Genomic DNA, 20,512 nt, shown 5'->3' on the forward strand with positions numbered 1-20,512 from the left:
CACACAAAGAAGGGCCTCACGTGATGACCATAGTGTCTGGGTCAGTTCATACAAGGAGAAGGCTGTCCTTGAGGTATGAGGCACCAAGGACATTATGTCTTGTTCATGAGGCACCTATTGAGCCCTCTGAAAACAGGACCATCATAGACCTCCCTCCATCTTTGGTATGTGTTTGCGCTATCAAGGATGATTTCATTTATAGAAAGCTGTTTATTGCCAAGGGAACGAAACTGCTTTCGGTAGATAAAGTTCGAACAAGGAGTTGGAAGGAAAAATGGAAGACTCATCTCAGGTGGATTCTAGGGTGTTCCACATTATTGTATCAATAACTAAAGGTGGGCCATATATACAGTAGTAAAAGGTAAAGGGACCCCTGACCATTAGATCCAGTCATGACCGACTCTGGGGTTGCGGCGCTCATCTCACTTTATTGGCCGAGGGAGCTGGCATACAGCTTCTGGGTCATGTGGCCAGCACGACTAAGCCGCTTCTGGTGAACCAGAGCAGCGCACGGAAATGCCGTTTACCTTCCCGCCGGAGCGGTACCTATTTGTCTACTTGCACTTTGACTTGCTTTCGAACTGCTAGGTTGGCAGGAGCAGGGACTGAGAAACAGAAGTTCACCCCGTCGCGGGGATTCAAACCCCGACCTTCTGATTGGCAAGTCCTAGTCTCTGTGGTTTAACCCACAGCGCCACCCGCATCCCATATACAGTAGAGAAGGCACTTAATATCTGACAACTAATAGATGGCATTCACGTTTCTTTGTAGGTGTAGCCCATAAAAGCCTGCCCAGGCATCTCATGGGTGATATTTACAGAGGGCATTCTGCCTTACGGATTTGAAGTTCTTTCTAATGTGACTTTCAGACTTCTGGAAGCTTATAAATTTTACTTCAAAAAATGAAGTGGAAAGTATTGCCTTGTGTTCTAGTATGCAGCTGTCTATAATTTATTTTAGGTGCAGATCGACAGTTGTAGCCACCAGTCTTCCAGAATGCCTGCTTAACCTCAGCACCTACATCTTCACAAGAAATGGCTTGCATGGTTTCTAAAAGTTGCTCAGATCGGACTTTTGTCAAGTTGTTTAAAAGTTCTATAATTGTGGTGACTCGCGGTCAGTCTTGGAAATAATGATAAAACAGAGAGGGACATGATCTGCTATGGAGGCCTCAGGCTTGACATAAAACTCGATAGCAAGAGCCTGAATTACTTCCAAAGACAGGAACACAAACGTAGAAATTGTAGCATTCTTTTCAACAAAAAGCCAGTTTATTAGGCGAGAGTAAAGATAGTACAATATTTATTTTCATAACATGTAACGTATCAATGTCAAAACTCAACCCATCTTTGTGGCTACTATGGTATGGTGGTATGAGTCTGCTGCCTTATGAAGTTTATGTGGGCAGCATGGAAAGTCGTATCAATGATCAAAATGGTCCCCTACAGTTTCTCCTGCAATCTCAATCAGTCCCTTACATCATCTAAAGGCAATTTGTAGTTTGATTACACTTTTTAGCATACCGGGATTTCTAAAAGTTGGAAGAACACAGATGTTTAAAATATCTGTGTACCTAACCAAGGGTAGAGAAGTAAATTTTATCCAGACATTATGTATTTATCTTCATGCTAGATTGTTAAAACCCAAGATCTCCTGAGCCACATAATAACATGCTAATTGAATAAATTACTCACATACAATAAAAAGATCAGATATTAAGAAAAAAAAACCAAGCATTCAACAGTGCTAAAGTATGCAGAAGCAAACTAAGAAAACAAAATATACACCAAACAATCTCAAACCGAACTGGCTAAAGAGTTAACGTCAAAGAAAGTGCACTTCAAAACTTCTTGATACCCTCTTTAAAAATAGTAAACCAAGGGTGTTAAAATATTCATTATTTCAGCTGCAGTGCAACTGCTAAAGGCTCAATTATATAAATGTAATTTTGATCACATTTAAATACTTTTAACAGATAATATTGATATTATTTAAAATAGGTACAAATGATTTTTGCAAGTTTTTTTTTAATGTTCCCTAACATGCATGGTTAGATAATGGCTTTATATAATATCACTAATTTAAGAAAATCTGGTCAATTTCTTTTAGATTCTTAAGATTTCAAATTCATAAATAAGTATTTTTAAATATTTTCATTTAACATTCATACTGGGTATGTTTAGCTTTGTTTCCTTCCTGTTTCCAGGTACTCATTGTCTAAAGAGAACAATTCTTTTTCTATCACAATCAAAACTTATCTGTTACTAGACTGCACACAGTAACATGTGACAGTAATTCAAATTCATTATTTGAAAACAGAATTACTAACGAAATCTAAAAGAACTGTATCACACAGGCAGAATGATCATTGCATATGCCTGCACTGTAGAATGGATTTAAGTTCTACTTTGGCAGTTTAAAACTTTCTGATTTATTTAACATAACGTTAGATCTGCCCAGTCAATATATTGATTCTGATAACATCAAAGGCTTCTTGGCTTGCGTTAACAGCTACTCAGCAGGTAGCTGCTGGGTTTAGGATAAGCAAACTTCAGTTCACATATCTCTTTACTTTTAATTTGGAAGGAAAGCTTTAAAAGTTCATTTACAATATTTAGTACAGTGCTATAATACATCCATATCTATTATCTCTGTTTTTTCCTCAATGTTTTTTTGTTTCTCCCCTCTGGATCGCAGGGTTGCCACTATTCATCTGTTCATAGGTCTTATCTTCAGGTAGGACTAGCTCATGTAAGGCTTTTTCCACCTCCGCTGTTCCAGTTGTCGGGGTTGTTTTTGGCAAGGTCATCTGAAGAGCACACCACAGCGTAGTGCGAGCTTTGCGTGTTGCTGTGCACATCTCTTTAATGGCCAGCGCAAGAGCAAAAACATCTGAGATGGGGGGGAAAACAATATTTGATGTTGCTACTCTTTTGAAGTGTTCAAAATTGTGTACTTTAGCACAGAAAACTGCATTAATGTTTTGCTGCTTTCACTGGCTGTTGTACAAGAATAATTCCTGTCAGTTTGAACACTGGTAGAAATGCAAGGTATGCAAATTATGAATGCCAAATACACATTCTCCCCCTAAAGAACACAATCCACAAGGAACTTCTTCAAAGACTCGGTGAAGCAAAAAGGAACAGCTAAACAGGTAAACTCACATTTGTGTTTTTGCATACCTCCCATTATTTCAATAATCCATTTGCAAGAGATATTCAAGGAGATAAAGATTTCTGAGCTAATCAGTCAAGCATAATATGAATGAAGCAGCTTTCCCTACAAGTCATGTAAACAATAACTGATAGTTGTCTTATAAAGGATAAACAACTCTTAGGGATGATGAAAGGCTGGAAAATCCTGCTATTGGCAGGGCCTAGAGACTAAATTCTCCATGAAGTCCCTTGTAAGTAGTGAGTGCAGAAGACGTCTGTGAGTACAAGTTCTTGCTCCTTAAAGGAGTTTGGGTCTCCTAATTCTCCTTAAGAAAGAGTGGTGGGGTGTTTTTTTTTCTGCATTCCACTAACATTATTCAGAGTGTTCCCATTACCACTGTTTCAGATGGTGGGTAAAAACAGGTAGGCAACCTAAGGCCCATGGGCCAGATGTGGCCCAATTGCCTTCTCAATCCGGCCTGCAGACGGTCTGGGAATCAGCATGTTTTTACATGAGTAGAATGTGTGCTTTTATTTAAAATGCATCTCTGGGTTATTTGTGGGGCATAGGAATTCGTTCATTTACCCCCACAAAATATAGTCCGGTCCTCCACATGGTCTGAGGGACGGTGGACCGGCCCATGGCTGAAAAAGGTTGCTGACCCCTGGGTAAAAAAGAACAGCACAAAAGAAGAACCAACGTGCATGATGGAATACCACTCCTTAATTCCAGAAGACATTCTGGATTCATTGCATCAAGTAATCTGGCATCTCAACTCTGAACCTTGTACCAATGTTTAGCATTGTAATGAAAACCCAAAAGTGCCAGGGGAGACTTGCAGTATATGGCAGTAAGCTGATTTAGCAGTCAATACACCATAGTCAAAAGAACTTGCTTGCACAGCAATTCTTGGATTGTAGTGCTCAAATCATTTACAGTGGTACCTCGGGTTACATACGCTTCAGGTTACAGACTCCGCTAACTCAGAAATAATGCTTCAGGTTAAGAACTTTGCTTCAGGATGAGAACAGAAATTGTGCTCCGGCGGCATGGCAGCAGCAGGAGGCCCCATTAGCTAAAGTGGTGCTTCAGGTTAAGAATAGTTTCAGGTTAAGTACGGACCTCCGGAATGAATTAAGTACTTAACCCAAGGTACCACTGTACTCCAAAGCAGCCTTGATGAAATCCTACTGAATCTAATGCTACTTTGGAAATTGTTATTTAGTACACAATGTGCTTACTCTTTGCTAGGTGTGTAACTTTCAAACAAATATTAAACATGCCTCTCTTATTTGGGACAAAAGCCCTAAAACGGCCCCAGGCAGAGAAACTGGGAGAACAAATATTAAAAGAAAAGTGCACCTCTATCATCTTGACATCTGGGAGCTCCTTGTCTTTGCCGATGTGAAGCATTGACAATTTCATCCTTTCTACGGGACTGCACAATGTGAATTGCTTCCAGGTGCTTGTCAAGAGCAGTAGAGATGTTAGCATGAAGAGGAGAACTTCGCAGGCGTTCCATTTTTCCCAGCAGAGTCACAACCTGCAAATATTAAAGAACAGCAATTTGAATTCTTTCATAGTTCTCTTCCTTTCTATAAAGCAGTTCTTATGAGGTCTGTTGATGTCTGTCTATAAATCCACAGCTACAAACATCTCATTTAAATCAGAACCATGTAACTAGCTTTTGGTCTTGTGTTTCTCAAAGAGCAGATCCCCAAGTCATATAGCAATATGGGGTTTTTAATCTAAGCGTTTCAAGGTCATCTGATGCAAATGAGAAGCTAAAGTTTTGAACCCTGTTGATTTCAAAATAATCTTAACATAAACCTATATAGGGTTCCTAAGTAATGCTTTCCTGGCACTGAAAAGGCTGATTCCTAATTCACTTTAACAACATACTGTAGTCTTAGACAATTCTAATGGGTATTTAGAACCAAAGCCATAATGTAATACTGAAGTTTAATTCAGCTGTACACCAGTGGTTTAGTTAAAGGTTAGTTCTAGGAAATTATAATGCATTGCTTTACTGATTTTTTTTAATTGTCAGTTTATCAAGGCACAATGCATAAATATAAAACCATGTTTCTTAAGCTACAAACTTTATCACCAGTGGTGGTAGATGGTCACTGGGACTTGTAGGATGGGAATCATAGAAATGTAGAGTTGGAAGGTGTTACCAAAGGTCATCTAGTCCAACCCCCTGCAATGCAGCAGGAATTGCAACTAAGCACCCCTGACAGATGGCCATACAACCTCTGCTTTAAAAGGGGCGCAACACCAAATGGAGGTGGCACCAACTAATTCTGTTCCCATCCTCCTCTGCTGAGTTCCACAAAGGGAAAACTGAAGCTAAGGGGGAAGCAGATAGCCACAGCCACCCTCTGGAACTGGTTGTAAATGAGAAGGCAGGTAGGCTTGGAGTAACCAAGACTGATGGGTGTGCTCTAATGTATCAGCCTTCACTGCTAATTACCCTCTTGAATCCAGCAAGGCAAAACCAAGTTCTTCCCCAAAGTACAGCAAGCACTAAAATTCAAATAGCATAAATTCAAGGCACACTTCTGAATTGTTACATCCTTGCCCTTTGTTGAACTTTTGAGTTGCCTGTATGTATATATCAATCAAAACTATATTCACCAAGGAAGGAAAAAATCCCAGCTCCCAATGAATTCTGTTAAATTATTGGGGGTTTTTTTACACAGGAGAACCACATTTTCATGCCAGCAAAGCCATGCAGTTCTACGGCAAAGAAATATATCTGGTTTAACTCAACGAAGGAACATGGATTTGATTGGGGGCAAGGAAAGGAGACTAGGCTATAGGAGGTTTACCAGGTTGGCTGTGGGAACCTACAGAAAACAGATTAAGAACTACACTGACAGCTTCAGAAAGGACAGTGCCAGGAGGTTTGGCCAGGAAAGCAAAGGAAAAGTTTTGGTAACCCGTTTTGGATCAGGACCTCAAAAGAAATGCATGGTGAAAAAATGACCAGATTTCCCTATGAAATTACTTTTCAGAAGATAAGCGCTGCGTTGCTAATCAAGTAATCCAAAGTAGGTCAGAAGCCTATGAACCAAACTACATAATCATTTCCCCAACTTTTTGAACTTTTCTCCCTTTTTTCCAGCTCCCACTCCCTACAACCAAACACCTTTTCTACAGTTGAATGTGCAGGTATTCTTGTGTGCAGCCTGCCGTAAGATGTGAGTTCATGTGCACTGGGTACTAATCCAATCCTTGCTTTACAAGACTGAAACAGGACATCTCTGATGCCCTCTGATCTACTACATCACTTCTCCCAACTTGCCTGGAACTTCAGCCCCATTAAGGTGGTCATATTTCACTTAAGAGAGGTAATTTGAGATGGAGACAGGTTTAAGTGCCTCCTCCTTGCCATTTCTCAAGCAGCTTTTGGAGCAAAGCAAAGAAGAAGCCATTGAACTTCCATTTGCACACATGTAGTTTGGCCCTGTGTTTTCATTTCATTTTGTGTGATTTGTTCCAATTTTCAGGAATGGATAAAATGGTCCGACTTTGGAGTGCGTTGCCTTTCTAACCTTTCTGCTTCCCAAAGGGCTCGAGGATCAGGGAAGGCACTGCTGGGGTTTCCTACGCTGTGAAGACCAGTCTAGTAGGGGTCTGAAGCCAAGAAGCAGACAAAATGTCTCCTTTTTTTAATCTGTTGCCTCTGCCAAGGTTTTGTAAATTGTAGACAGATAGAACTGGAATTAGGACTGGCTCTGCCTCACACAGAATGGAGTACACAAAGCTATCTTGCATTGTCCTCCCAACTGGAACAATTGGGAGGAACAACCCGTATGCGGATACCCTCCAACAACCATATATGTTTTGTGTTTGGAACATCTAGCATCACAATTCCAATGTTCAGGAGAGACAGAATTAGAGGCATACGTATGCCAGTTTGGGGAGCAGAAGAGGCTGATAAGGTCTTGGGCATGAAGGGTCCAAACTAGCCAAAATTTGGTATTTTGACATCAAATAACTCACTCTGGCTTGTTCTCGTAACTGATCCACAATTAAGCGATCAACTCTGGATGGATTTGATGTCAGTCTTGGAATTGGAGTGTTGTTAGTACTAGACACTTTCTTCCCAGGGTAATTCTTGGCAAGAGCTGATTCAGTCTGGAAAAGATACAATTAATCTGTCATCTTAAAGACGGTAAATTTTGGGGAGTATATTATAGGAAACTTGATTTATTCTTCTTTTGGGATACAAATGATGAGGGTATCTACTTGAAACACAGCCATTAGTGGCATCTCAGTTGTGAAGCCAAACCCAAACTCCTGAAAATAAAAAATATTGTAGTAACCTATAGCACATATTTGCAAAACTAAGCATCCTATTTCTATTTGACAAAGGGTGTTGAGCTGGACTAGAATAATTCAAGATCTCAAGAAGCAAAACACACCTGTAGCTGAGGTAGCAAACTTAAAACAAAACATAAATATTGTTACCCAAAGTATTGCAAAATAACTAACTAAATGTTGCCATGCTCCCTGCAGAGAATAAGAATTATGCAGCATTCTGTAGAAAGGGTACAATTTAGATCTACATTGGTCAGTGTGAAGGTTTTCCTACTAATTTTAACAGACCATAAATTACATTCAGAGCCCTCAAAAAGTAAAACGGGCATTTTAATTTTCATTATTTTAACTTCCAAACACCAATTATATTGGAACAGTGTTAGAACTAAAAACGTATCACAACAATTTAGAATATTCATTACGTATATACCATATTGGCCTGAGTATAAGCCTCTTTTTTTACAAATTCCGACTGTGAAAAGTTAACGTGTGGCTTAAATTTGCGACCTTACAAAAATTGGCTTTAACGATATCACTGCTGAAACAGATATACGGTAAAACAGAACGGGTGTGATGTGAGTGCCTGCAGAATTTTAAGGGAGCAGTTTATATTCTGGTGAGGCTTATATCCGGGCCAATACAGTACAGTGGTGCCCCGCAAGACGAATGCCTCGCAAGACGGAAAACTCGCTAGATGAAAGAGTTTTCCGTTTTGGAGGTGCTTCGCAAAACGAATCTCCTATGGGCTTGCTTCGCAAGACGAAAATGTCTTGCGAGTTCCTGCGGGTTTTTTTTCCTCCCCCCCCCCTTTTCTAAGCCGCTAAGCCGCTTATCAGCTGATCCGATAAGCCGATAAGCCGCTAAAAGCCGCTAATAGCACTAATCCGCTAATCCGTCAATGGGCTTGCTTCGCAAGACGAAAAAACCGCTAGACGAAGAGAATCACAGAACGGATTCTTTTCGTCTTGCAAGGCACCACTGTAGGTCTTTTAACTGGCAATCAAAGCTGCATCATACAGCTAAGTAAAGGATTTAGCTCCAGCAAGCACAAGTGACATTCTAAAATGCTACTATGTTGCAAAAAAATGCAGGAATATGTGCTCAAAGGAGGCTGCTAAAATAGAATTGTGGAATGTTAGGAAAACTGTCAGAAGTATTTTTTTTTTTTATTGGGCTTTAGAGGCTAGAAACTAAATTGCCTCTTGCCTGCAAATTCCATTCAAGTGGTCCACAAAAAGGTTTTGCAGCAATCAAAGCTATCAGTTCCTGGACCTGCACTACATTTATGTTTTCTGACAAGCTTGAGGCTGTTTTAACCGGGATCAGATTACCGAACAGTTAAACAAGACCCTGACCTCTCTAAAGTAAAGGTAAAGGTACCCCTGCCCATACGGGCCAGTCGTGTCTGACTCCAGGGTTGTGCGCCCATCTCACTTAAGAGGCCGGGGTCCAGCGCTGTCCGGAGACACTTCCGGGTCACGTGGCCAGCGTGACAAAGCTGCTCTGGCAAGCCAGCACCAGCACAGCACACGGAAACACCGTTTACCTTCTCGCTATATAGAAGTACCTATTTATCTACTTGCACTTAGGGGTGCTTTCGAACTGCTAGGTGGACAGAAGCTGGGAACGAAAGACGGGAGCTCACCTTGCCGTGGGGATTCAAACCGCCGACCATGCGATCGGCAAGTCCTAGGAACTGAGGTTTTACCCACAGCGCCACCAGCGTCTCTTCTCTAAAGTAGTACTGGTTTAAACAACTGTGCCAGCAATTTCCAATTGATCAGGACTGAAGACTGAGCAGCCCAAACCTGTTCCATGCCCCTGGTCCTAGGCATTGATAAGAAAGCTGTTCCTATAAGCTTAGCCTAATCCTTCTGTTTCTTAGATACATTAGTGAACAGAATATTTGAAACTACTCAATATACTTATTAAGTAATTTCAAAGATTCTGTTCACTGCTGTATCTACTCCCCGTTTTGTACTCCCTTCTGATATGCATGTTTCTTCTTACCTTTTTCCGTTCTTTCTCCAAAGCTCTCCATTGTTCATAACATTCTTCCAACCTAATATGAAGTTCACTGGCTGACCCACTCCTAGTTTTCATTGGTCTTTGAAATCCAAATGTTGGCATGAAGCCTGTGAAAGAATTGTCTCCGTACATCATATCATTAAAATAAGGGTACAAGTGGCTTAAATCATCATAGGAGAACAAATCATAAGAATCCATCAGGGGAATGACAGAATGCCCAAAAGGATGGGTAGATTTCAAAGGAAATCTGTTTGAATTAAGCTGTGGAACACTTGGACTGTGCCTCAAGTCACCCATCATGAAATTGTTTGAAAAGCAAGAAGCCTGAGTGCGGTTCACACGGTTACTGACAATATTGTCTCCACTTCCTTGCCTGTGACTACTGAAGTGACCTTGAGACTCCAGTAAATCTTGGTAAGTATTCTGTGACAGTCCATCTAGATGTTTTTGTCCGTCGTCAGCATCATAATGTCCATTCTGTGATTTAACTTGAAAATTGTGCTTGTTCACATTTTCAATGATCCCATATTGCTGCGTATAGTTATCACAAAAACCATTTGGTTTGATTTTTTTGTCAATCATGGACTCAAAAAGACTTTCTTCTGTTACCTTACCCAGTCCTTCTGTATGACCGGCAGACTGAACTCTGTCTCCAGCGTTGCTATCATTGAAATCAAAACCGGAAAATACTGTGGGGTTTTCTTGGCAATATTTCTGGAGCAACAAATTATTGCTTAAAGTTGCATTGCTTGATGGCAACTGAGAAAAATCATAAGAATGATTGGAACCTTTTGAACCAGCAGTTAAATGATTATTCAACTTTATCAAGGTGCTTTGATTCCGAATAGGGATGGAGGAACTGTTTTTAGTCTGTATGTTGATCCATGTTGGCCTTAGATTTGTGCCTGATGAAGAAGTTACTGGGTTTGTTGATAAGATATTCAGTGATTTGAAATATTCTGAATTTTCTGTAGCATTTGCAAAATCACCACTCCCCGAAACAGCTGTGTGAGATTTGAGGGCAAAATCTGATTTTAAACCAAAGTCAGGGGTAAATGAATTTTCATTCACAAACTGCTTTTCTGACATGAGTCCGGTAGTCTTTTGAAATGTAAAATTCTGCTGTTCTGAAGAGACATCTTCCATTTTCTTCTGGACAGCTGGTTTATTTTGAAAAAGTTTGCTATAATTATCAGTATCTAAAGCTGGTAACTCGGGTGTTCCACTTGGTAATTTTTTACTCTCTTGAACACTATAATTTGCATTTTTATTATGCTTTGTTTTATTTGGATGAGAATAATCCAGGTATCTACAATAATCTGCACTTTCACCATATCTACTAAATTGTGAAAGAAGCATCTCAGCTCTCTTTTGGTGCACCTGTGCATCATGTCCTTTAGGACCTACCTTATCCCTTCCATAAGCATAAGTATCTGCTCCTGATTCTTTTATTGCTTCTAAAAGACTGGTTTGTGGGGCAAAACATGTTTTCACATATGAATAGTCTTGAAACTGTGGTGTCTTTGCATTCTCATTGTTCTGAATATTATAACAGCTGACATGATCATTCCTGGAAGGGTACAGCCATTGCTCATCAATGTCGATGTTAGTGAGCCCATGGTAAAGGTCATCCACTTTCTGTTGCAATGCTACAGGACCAGCATGCATATACTGTTTGTCAGACACGGGCAAAGTTTCTCCACCATAAAAAGTCTGTTGAGGGATGGCTCCATCTATTGGCCTCTTTGTTTCCGACAGCAGGTCAGGGTGGTCTGTAAATCGGGTTGTGCTCACAGGCCATACTGATTTTAAGTTGGAGGCGCACGCCCTACAAGAATGAAACATAAACAGTTGCACAATTCCTTACATAGATTTTAACCTATTATACTAATCTTTGTTTTTACTTTTGGTATGTCCCATGGCCAGTGTGTTGTCAGAGCTATTGGTATAATTACAAATGAAGACTGTGAAAGCCAGAGACATGTATCAAGCTGGATCACACTAAACTTTTTTTTTGGGGGGGGGGGTTTCAAAACCGATACTTGAGGTCTGCATGTAGTTGGCATACCACCTATTTAATGCACATCTTTATATATGAATGGTGTGTAATAAGCTGTTTAAAGTACTTGCCAAAACCACAAATACACTAATAAAAAATGTAAGATTCAGGTTAATATGCATTACTGCCTTCTTGATAATGGCAGCAGAAATTACAAGCTTCCACTGATGGCAGATGCAGGATATTCTCAGTGGAACAAGAGCAGTTGGAAAAAGTGAGTAGATGTGTAGGAAATTACTATCCTATGTTGAATATATTACCAACCCGTCAGCAAAATATGGCTGAGATTTATCTTGTTCTTCCAAGATGTTAGACACAAGTCCATATAAGTCTGTTTCACTGCCATAGTCATTTCTTTCTGTTTGAATCCTAAGTGGGGTGAGAAAAGTAGGTTAAGTATTTCCTAAGAATGTCTGCCTATATTCATATTTACATTTCTATTATTTCTAGCTATAACATTTGCCACCAAAAAAATCAACAATATCCTGGAACTGCAGCTTTTAGAACTGCCTGTGTTCCACAAAGATCTCACACATTAACAGATTGTTTGAGAGCTAGCATGGAATGTAAAGGCTGAATGTAGACCACTGAGACATTTCACCATCTACAAAAGGGGGAAGAAAATCAAAATCCCTTTAACCTCTTGACTGTGCTGCTTCCCAAGCTGTCAAAGACCCACGTCACAACCATCATGTTGACTTGAAGCCCAACAAGTTCTTTTTTTGTTCAGATTATTTATAGTACATTGTACACCCAGACATATTATGAGAGCCTGCGGTTCAGAATTCCCGCAGACTATTATGAATGACAGCATGTTAAACCTGTCGATGAGTGGAATATACAAATGATTCAATAATTTAACTTGTCCGCCTCACATGCAGACTGCGCATATTTGACTGCATGCAGACTTGAACCACATACAATGTGTTCATCCCTGCTGCAGGCAAACCCCAAGGACAGGTGTGGGAAACTTTTTCTGGTTGGCAGGTCAGATCCTTATCTCCCTACCCCTGCTGGGCCAAATCTGACAAGTGAGCAGGTCCACCAACCTGTCACTCACCCATCATCGTGATATCAGGTGACAATGAGCTTTGACTTCAAAGCACAGTACAGGACTGTTTGAAAGTCTGTAAATAGCTCCATGCTGCTACATGAACCTCTCAAAAGAGGAGGTTCAAACAGCAGAGTGGGGCTGCTTGCAAAGGAGCTTTCAAACAGTCCCACACTGCTCCTTGAACCTCTGGTTGTCAGAAGTCAAAGAAGCAGTATAGGGATGGAGAAATGGTTTCCATTGAAACTGCTGATAAACTGGAGGTCCCACCCACCTGTGTTTTTCAGCGGTTTAGAACTGCTTAACCCTCTTGGAGCAAGGCTGCCTCTGCCACCCATCAGCTAATGGGCAGTAAAAGCATGTCTTGCTGTAGCAAAGGAACAATTGGCAACTCATTTTAAGCTCCCAATTGTTCCTTTGAAGCCCTGCCCTTACCTGCCTCACACCTGATGTCATGTATGGAGCAGGTAGGCATGGCTTGCCAAAAAGAGCATGGTGAGCTAAAAGTAAAAGCCTGGTGAACCAGCTTCCCCACTCCAAGTTGAGGCAGCCCAGCTAAACAATCTCTTGTAAGATTTTAGACAGCAGGAAGAAAAATGATGTTACTATGTTGTAAGTAAATCAACTGATAAACAGTGGTGTGGTTTAACACAAGATTTTGAACTCAGGTAATTTGTATCAATTTTCTTATGCCCTAGACTGATCTTACTGGCCATGTTTATTTTACTTTAATAAACAAAGCTAGAAATGTGAAATTACCAACTTTGCCTAATATTATATTTGCACAATGCTGTATTTGCATTTGACTCCCATTCATTGTTGCTAATAAATATATGAAATAGAAAATTTCCATGGAAGAATGAAACACTGGGAAAGTTTCCAAATAAAGGATCCATAGATTCAATGGGCTATACCAGGAGCTCAAGATCATCTAAATCACACCTCTATCCTTTGACATACGCCGTACACTAACCCAGGTCTAGTGGTGCTGGCAAATTTCTCCCAAGCCAGGCTCAGAAGAATATTTCAGGGCACTGGAAAACCCACCTCAAAAGGAAAGGTATGTTTTATAGCAAGTGTGGAGAAACTTCAGCTCTCTAACTCCAATCATTCATTGCCATTGGCCATGCTTGCTAGAAGTTGTAGTTCAGCAATATCTAGAGGGCCAAAGGTTCCTAACACCTATTTTACATACTCCAAACTTCCTCTCCCACTCAAATAAAAATCTGCCACTCCTCTCCACACCCTAAAGCCATCCCTGCTACGCACTCTGAACATTACCCTTCCTTCCCACATTCTTTCTTCCCCCATCAGTGGAAAAACAACAGAAGCACAAATAAATTTTCTCTTCCCTCGCTCGCTTGCTCCCCTCTTCTTTTGCCCTCACTGATGTGGTGCAGTAGATTATACCAAGTGTGATGGGGTGCAGTGAACTATGGAAGATGCAGTTCTTACAGTTCATGCAACTGCAGGAGCTCTTGAAATAACTACAGCCACAAATCCATTTTCTATTAGACTGAGGGGGGTGAGAAAAGGAAAGAAGTATTTCTTTTCAACTCCCTCTGCGGCTCCTGCCAATGACTTGGGCAGGGGGAGTGTGGTTGGGGTATAGAAGAGGGTATAATAACACCTTTCTGAGTTCTAAGTTTGGCTCAGGATTTCCACACCCACCCAGACCCAATCAGGAAAGCTTCAGAGGGGTTGCTCATTCTCATATGCTATAAATAGGTGGTAAGAACAGAATGAAGTGGCTGATGCCTGACGGACACCTTTACAATATATGGAACAAATCAAAGCAATATAAATGAAAGAAAGTGAGCATAGCTGCATTCTACATCAAAAAGCAAAGAAACTTCTGAGTTGCTAGCCTGACCTGAAAAGAACTCAATTCTGACACCAACTATAGAGTCAAGATGGATTCTGAACATGAAAAATAAAAACCCACCATTCACAAATTATCTCCAAAAAACACATCACGTTTTTTGGACATGTATTGTCAATTTGTACCCTTCAGTCCTGTAGGAACTAGCAGTTAATGCAATGAAAATAAGCAAACTATTTACCATACAATTTTCTCTTCCTAGTCATATAACAGTTAAATTATGTACCTGTTCTTTACACTAATCTGAGAACTAGGGGGTTGTTTAATATCATCTGCATAGGTAGACCATGGGACATAGAAAAGAGATGAATCAGCGTGGTTTGAACATTCAGAAGCTGTAGAAATTGAAGTACTGTAAGTCTGCCGTAAGTCTACATTCTCTTCACTCTGTATTTTAAATTCAAGAAGAGAAAATTAATATTAAAAATATTAATTTTAATGCATTAATTTCATAATTAATTTCCTAAATTGAGAATAAATTGGTTGGAAAGGACCAAAGGCCATCAAGTTCAGCTAATTGATTCCAGACAGTACTAGTCGTCCCCACGACTACTGCAAAGGAGCCACATCACGACACACTAAAGAGCGATTACTCAGCCACTTTGACGGGTAGGGGGGCGGGGACTTTTACTGATCTGAAATAGGCTACAGCAAAGGTATATAATAGCAACCACAAATATAGCTACATTTTGCTTTAAAACCCTTGAGAGTATTTCCCCCCACAGTTCCAGAGATAATGTTCCCTAATTTAACATACTTCTGTTTTTTAGTTTCTAAGAAAACCAGTAAACAACACTAAATAAAATTTGTTTCCAAATTAATCTCTGAGGTAGGAGTAAGTTATTACTTCTCCCAGTTAAAGGGAATTTGTTGTTGAAACTTAACACAATTCAGCAGGATTTTGCATAGTGGAAGATAATTTATACTTGTTGGGCTAAATTTTATTATACAACACTTTGTACTATGGGGAATTCTATTTGGATTTCATTTATTACTAAATAATCCAGTGTGCAATCAGTTTTACTTGTGTAAATGAATAAAGTATGTCAAAGCGATGTGTTCATCATATGACCCCAATGAAGTAATCCTAATCCAATTTTGTATACTGGATGCACGAAAGTGTGATGTCCAGGGAAAACATCCAGCAATAGAGTAATATGTGTAATGCTGCATGCCTAAGCCTATGTGGTATACAACACTTTCTGTCTCCATGGGAAATATAAGCTTATAAGTGCACTGTGATACCTGAAAATGAAAACTGAGTTATGCCTTATGCATTGAATTTTAATTGGTGAAATGATTGCTTGTTCAGTTTCCATGGCTGTTCATTCACATATATTATCATTTATACAGTACTTTTAATGAACAAAATATTTTACAATTCTCTTTAATGTTTGGAAAAATGATGAAATATTTTCTAGTTCTATATTCTAGCATCAAGTCTAACAACCAATACCAACTGCTAAAGAGCTAAAGAGACAAGACTTGTATAAGACCTAAAGCAGGTTTTACTTCAGGCTTTTAAATCTTTTTTTTTCTATCAGAACTAAGTTTACATTACTTTTCCATTAAAAATCCCTCATTTCCCTCACACAAGCTTTCTTTATTTGTTAAACAAGTGAGAATCAGATATACTTGCCAAACTACTATACTTGGAGTAGATTACTCCAAGATCTTTCAGAAGATAGTAATCTACCTTCTGCCCACCTGAGCTAGACAATTCATGGCTAAGTGAGAATACAAAAATGTTTGAAGCAGCTATGGTTGCACAAATTCATTATGGACAATCTGATAAGTAGTAACTTTTAATATGCAAGTGTTAAACTGAATTTGCTAAACCTTTCTTTTTAATCCCATTAAAAGTTAGGATGCCTGTAAATTATCTATCAGAACTGGATGCTTAGCTGAGAAGCAAATGGAAGATAGTTAGCTATTCAGAAATTTTATTTTTAAAGGCTGTATTATTTTATTTGCAGATGCAGTCAGAAGGGAGTTAAGATATTGTGTACTACTCTCTCACTGAAAAATGAGGCTATTTATTAATTAAATTTATTCCCCATCTATTCTTCCTGAAGAGTACTGAAGGCAGCTAACAACATAAAATCCATTGAGACAATTTTCAATAATTAAGGATTAGTTATAGAAACCACAGTGCCTATATATACCTATCCCCTTCCAATGATCTTAAGAAATAAAAAATTATTCAAATTCTTCCTGAACATAGCCTTGCAAAAAGTATGCCTGGTCTTCCTCAGAAGGGTTTCAGAGATGAGGTACTGCCAGAGAAAGCCCTTCATGGTATGGAGAAGTATGAACCTTCCTCTCTATATCACAATTTGTATTTGTCTAGCACTCCATACAATAGGTAGCTTACTAGGGCAGTTGATGTAGCTCTACAAGAAAGTAAGAGGTACTCTACTAGCTCAAATTAGCTCAAACTAAATGACCATCTAGTTAACAGAGCAAGAAAGAAACAGCCCTGCCACACTGTTGTCCCAGAAACAGGTATTCAGTCAAACACTACCTCTGAACCTGGATCATCAATCTACAGGGCTGCATCAGCACATCAGCTCATCAAACTAGAGGACATGGCACCACACTAATACAGCAATTGGGGGTGTGAAGATAATTTAAAAGAAAGTAAGTCCACTATTCACTGAAAACATTGGATACTTCTACTAGACACCCAAGCAGTGTTTGGGGGAAAAAGGAACTCTTTACCTTTCAGAACAGCTTGAAAGCCCATACACACCACTCTGGAACTCCTTGGAGAACTTGCACATTAATAGAGTTAACTGCCATTCAAACATGGGCATATGCTTTTTCACCCAAGTTTTCAAATATGTTTAACTTAAAGTTCAACTATAATGAGTTATCATGTACTTAGAAGTGAGTGTTGAAATGTAACACATTAGAAGGGTAAGTATTTCATGTAGTCCCATTCCTTCCAAGTTCTTCTGGATATGACAGGAGACTGACTATAGACCGCTGCCCTCCTGGATATCATCGTACGACACAGATGATAAGGAAATGAGCATTATGAGTACAACAGGGGTTCCCAAACTGTGGTCTGCAAGCTGCATTCAGGTGGTCTGCAGCGTGTCTGAATTTGTGGCTGAAGGTGGAAGATGACATAGCCACTCCATACTGATTTTTAATTGTATTTTTTCTTCTTCTTTTATTTCTTATATTGTATTTTACTGGACTACAATTTGAATCTGACAGACTTTAAATTATAATACAATGAATCAAATACAATATATAAGAACTAAAAGGAGCAATAAAGGTAAAAATTAAAAATTCTACAGAATCAAGTCCAATGTACTGCAATTTCTACAACAGGCATAAAAATAATTGTAGCCTGCCAAGAATCTGAGGAATTTTCAAGTTGCCCTGGAGGATGGGAGTTTGGATACCACAGAACTAGAGTAACATATAAAGAGTGTGTCCCCCCCCGCCCCAACATGATACTTACTTTAATTTATAGTACCCTGTTATTACTCAAGTACAGAAATCACATGAGAAGCAGCTCTAATGCATTTCAAATACAGTGTTTATTATCAGGCCAGTAAAATCAAATCGAACCATGCTAATAGTGTAATGCTACATAATGCTTTATTATGAAAACTCTCTAATGTATTTCTAAAATAAAATTATCTCAAGTTGATAAAAAACTGACTCAACCTGCAATTTGTAGCAATCATAGAAGGAGCTGCAACCTGTCATGATAACGTTATTGAACACATCCGTCAGTCTTCCACTGGACTCTGCACTATTCAAATAGCGGCTGGTGCCTCTGAATGCTACTTTGGGCTGAGACAAAAAAAGTGGAAAGACAAATTAACCTACATCTAAATTGTTTGTTTTACAGATACCAACATCCCCCCCTTCGGATTGCCTACACACTGCATTATTATGCTGAGTTTGAGAGAACCAGTCTATTACATACACACCCCTCCCCATTTCTCCAAAGTATCAACGAGGCCTGATCTGCAATCATATATATATATATATATATATATATATATATATATATATATATATGAGAGAAAGCCAAGGGGAGAAACTACACAGGTGCCTTTGACTCTCTCAAATTCTGCTTTTCGGGAACTAAGCCGACTGAGAGCCAAACAGGTGTCGCTGTTCTGAAGGCAATCATTTCTCTGCCGAAGAACAACTGAGAAATGGCAGGCAGATGAGGGGGGAAAGTGTGATGTGAAAATAAAATAAAAAAAACACACGGCTTGGCCAACAGTTGGTTCCACACAACCGGGTGTCCCGGTTCTGGTATCCCAGGGCCACGCCGAACTTGTCGAGTCGTCCGCTTCCCCAAATTCCTCTGCACTCCCGCCTTGCTTCCTCAGCCCGCGACACCCGTTTCTCCTCGTCTCTCCCCTTCCGACGACCCCTTTCCACCACCCCCTCCACCTTCCTATTCAAACCTAACTCGGAAGAGCTGCTTTCCCACTCTCTGGGGAGGGGGAGCCCACCAGACGCAGCCCCCACCCGTTTCAAGACCCCTTACTCTTTCGACAGCGCCCCCCCCGCGCCTCAACTCCTCGCCCCCTCAGCGGCTCCCTTGGGCCCTTCTCCCCCCTCAGCGACCCGCACCCCTCAACCTACCCGCCCTAGGGAGAGCAACCCCCGCCGCTTGCTCTCCCTCCGCTCGGCCACCCCCTCACCTCCATCCCCTTCCCTACACAGGTTTAAGGGCGCCTCTCACTCCACACACACCCGCCCCCTCTTCAAGGGAAACCAGGGGCCAAAGAGGGGCGTCGCGCTGCCCCCGCCATGACCGCGCAGGGGGGCGTGGTAGCTCCCTTCACCCTGCAGCCCAGACTGGCTCTGACGGCGCTGCGAGAACAGCCAAGGCAGCCGTTACCAAGCCTGACAGGGAGGGGGGAGGGGAGGGGACGGCCGGGTGGCAGAGAAGGGGCCCGCCGAGGTTCTCCCTCCACCGCGCGATTGGCCAGCACCCGAAGCCGGGCGGCCAATAAGGCGCGGACTTTCCTCCCTCCGCTCCCTTTTCTCTTCCCCCGTAGGCCCGCCTCCTCCTCCATCAGGTCTCAAGACATTTAACCACGAGGGTATGGAGCTCAGGGCCACCAATAGAGGGCGAGCCCGAGGCAAAAGTGTGATTCCAGCACGCCTCCCCTCCCCCTGCTCGCGTTAACTGGCGGTTGCCGACGTCCGTCTCCGTAGAGGTGGGCCAATCCCATGTTCATATAGGGCACACCACCACCTCCTCCTCCTCCTCCTCCTCCAAACCCCCAGAGCGGCGCCGGCTTCTTTGCGCATTGGGCAGCCCGCGCGTCCAATCGCAACCTCTCCATTGTTTTTTGCCCCCTTCCGCCTACCCCATTCAGCGGACCGAGGGACACCTGGCGCGCGATTGGACGCGTCGCCGCCTGCCCAATGAGAAGCCGGGAAAGTGGTTTGTTCACCCGGTGATAAGCAAAAAGGCGGTTGGAGTAGAAGCTTCAAGCCTTTTCCCGCTCGAAAAAAATGAAGGGGGCTAGGAGTGTGAGGGGGAAGCAGCTTGAGGAAATATGTGGTGGGATTGAGAGAGAGAAGCGGGTAGATTTAAAAACTGATTTTTAAATATAATAATCATAATCATAATCATAATAATCATAATTTATTTATACCCCTCCCATCTGGCTGAATTTCCCCAGCCACTCTAAGGAACTGAACAAAAAAACCCTGAGGTAAACCCACAGCTGGTGAACGCGTAGCATGGGAAAGGGGAGCTGTGAGAAGGACTGAGGCAGGAGCAGGCCTGTGGTGCAGTGTTTGCGCCTGCGGTCAAACGAGACTTTGCTTGGGCTACTAAGATTCAGCCCTATAGTCTCCTCCCCACCCCAAAAAAATTAAAAATAAATTTGAAAAGGAAAGATGTTGCATATGCGCTGTATGGGGAGAGTCCCACTGTACCTTGACCATTTTAGGGATCTCCACAGGGCCAGAGACGAGTCACATAAAAACCTAAGAGAAGCTTGCTGGAACA

General features: G+C 41.1%; 1 protein-coding gene and 1 long non-coding RNA gene across 10 annotated transcripts in view; one reads left to right on the forward strand and one right to left on the reverse strand.

Annotated features, from left to right (window-relative positions):
* Nucleotides 1–1,249: 1,249 nt before the first annotated feature.
* MEIOC (meiosis specific with coiled-coil domain) lies at nt 1,250–19,939 on the reverse strand (the record flags this gene model as incomplete). 7 transcript variants are annotated; one of them, XM_083470437.1, is made up of 8 exons in its annotated part: nt 1,250–2,892; nt 4,519–4,699; nt 7,168–7,302; nt 9,496–11,341; nt 11,837–11,941; nt 14,732–14,892; nt 18,190–18,318; nt 19,863–19,939. In XM_083470437.1, the coding sequence occupies 7 exons, from the start codon at nt 18,229–18,231 to the stop codon at nt 2,663–2,665; spliced, it is 2,700 nt and encodes an 899-aa protein (XP_083326563.1). In that variant the 3' UTR covers nt 1,250–2,662. The 7 variants fall into 7 exon arrangements, with proteins under 7 accessions (XP_083326563.1, XP_083326557.1, XP_083326558.1 ...); XM_083470431.1 differs by lacking the exon at nt 19,863–19,939 and adding an exon at nt 19,332–19,565; XM_083470432.1 differs by lacking the exon at nt 19,863–19,939 and adding an exon at nt 19,188–19,543.
* LOC310690957 overlaps nt 19,578–20,512 on the forward strand; it is a 68,440-nt gene continuing 67,505 nt past the window's right edge. The window contains exon 1 of one of the 3 annotated variants that reach the window (XR_014518290.1): nt 19,578–19,709. This is a non-coding gene — a long non-coding RNA (uncharacterized lncRNA). The other 2 variants (XR_014518291.1, XR_014518292.1) reach the window with 2 other exon arrangements.

The sequence above is a fragment of the Podarcis liolepis genome (assembly GCF_965112155.1).
Source record: "Podarcis liolepis genome assembly, chromosome: 13".
NCBI lineage: Eukaryota > Metazoa > Chordata > Lepidosauria > Squamata > Lacertidae > Podarcis > Podarcis liolepis.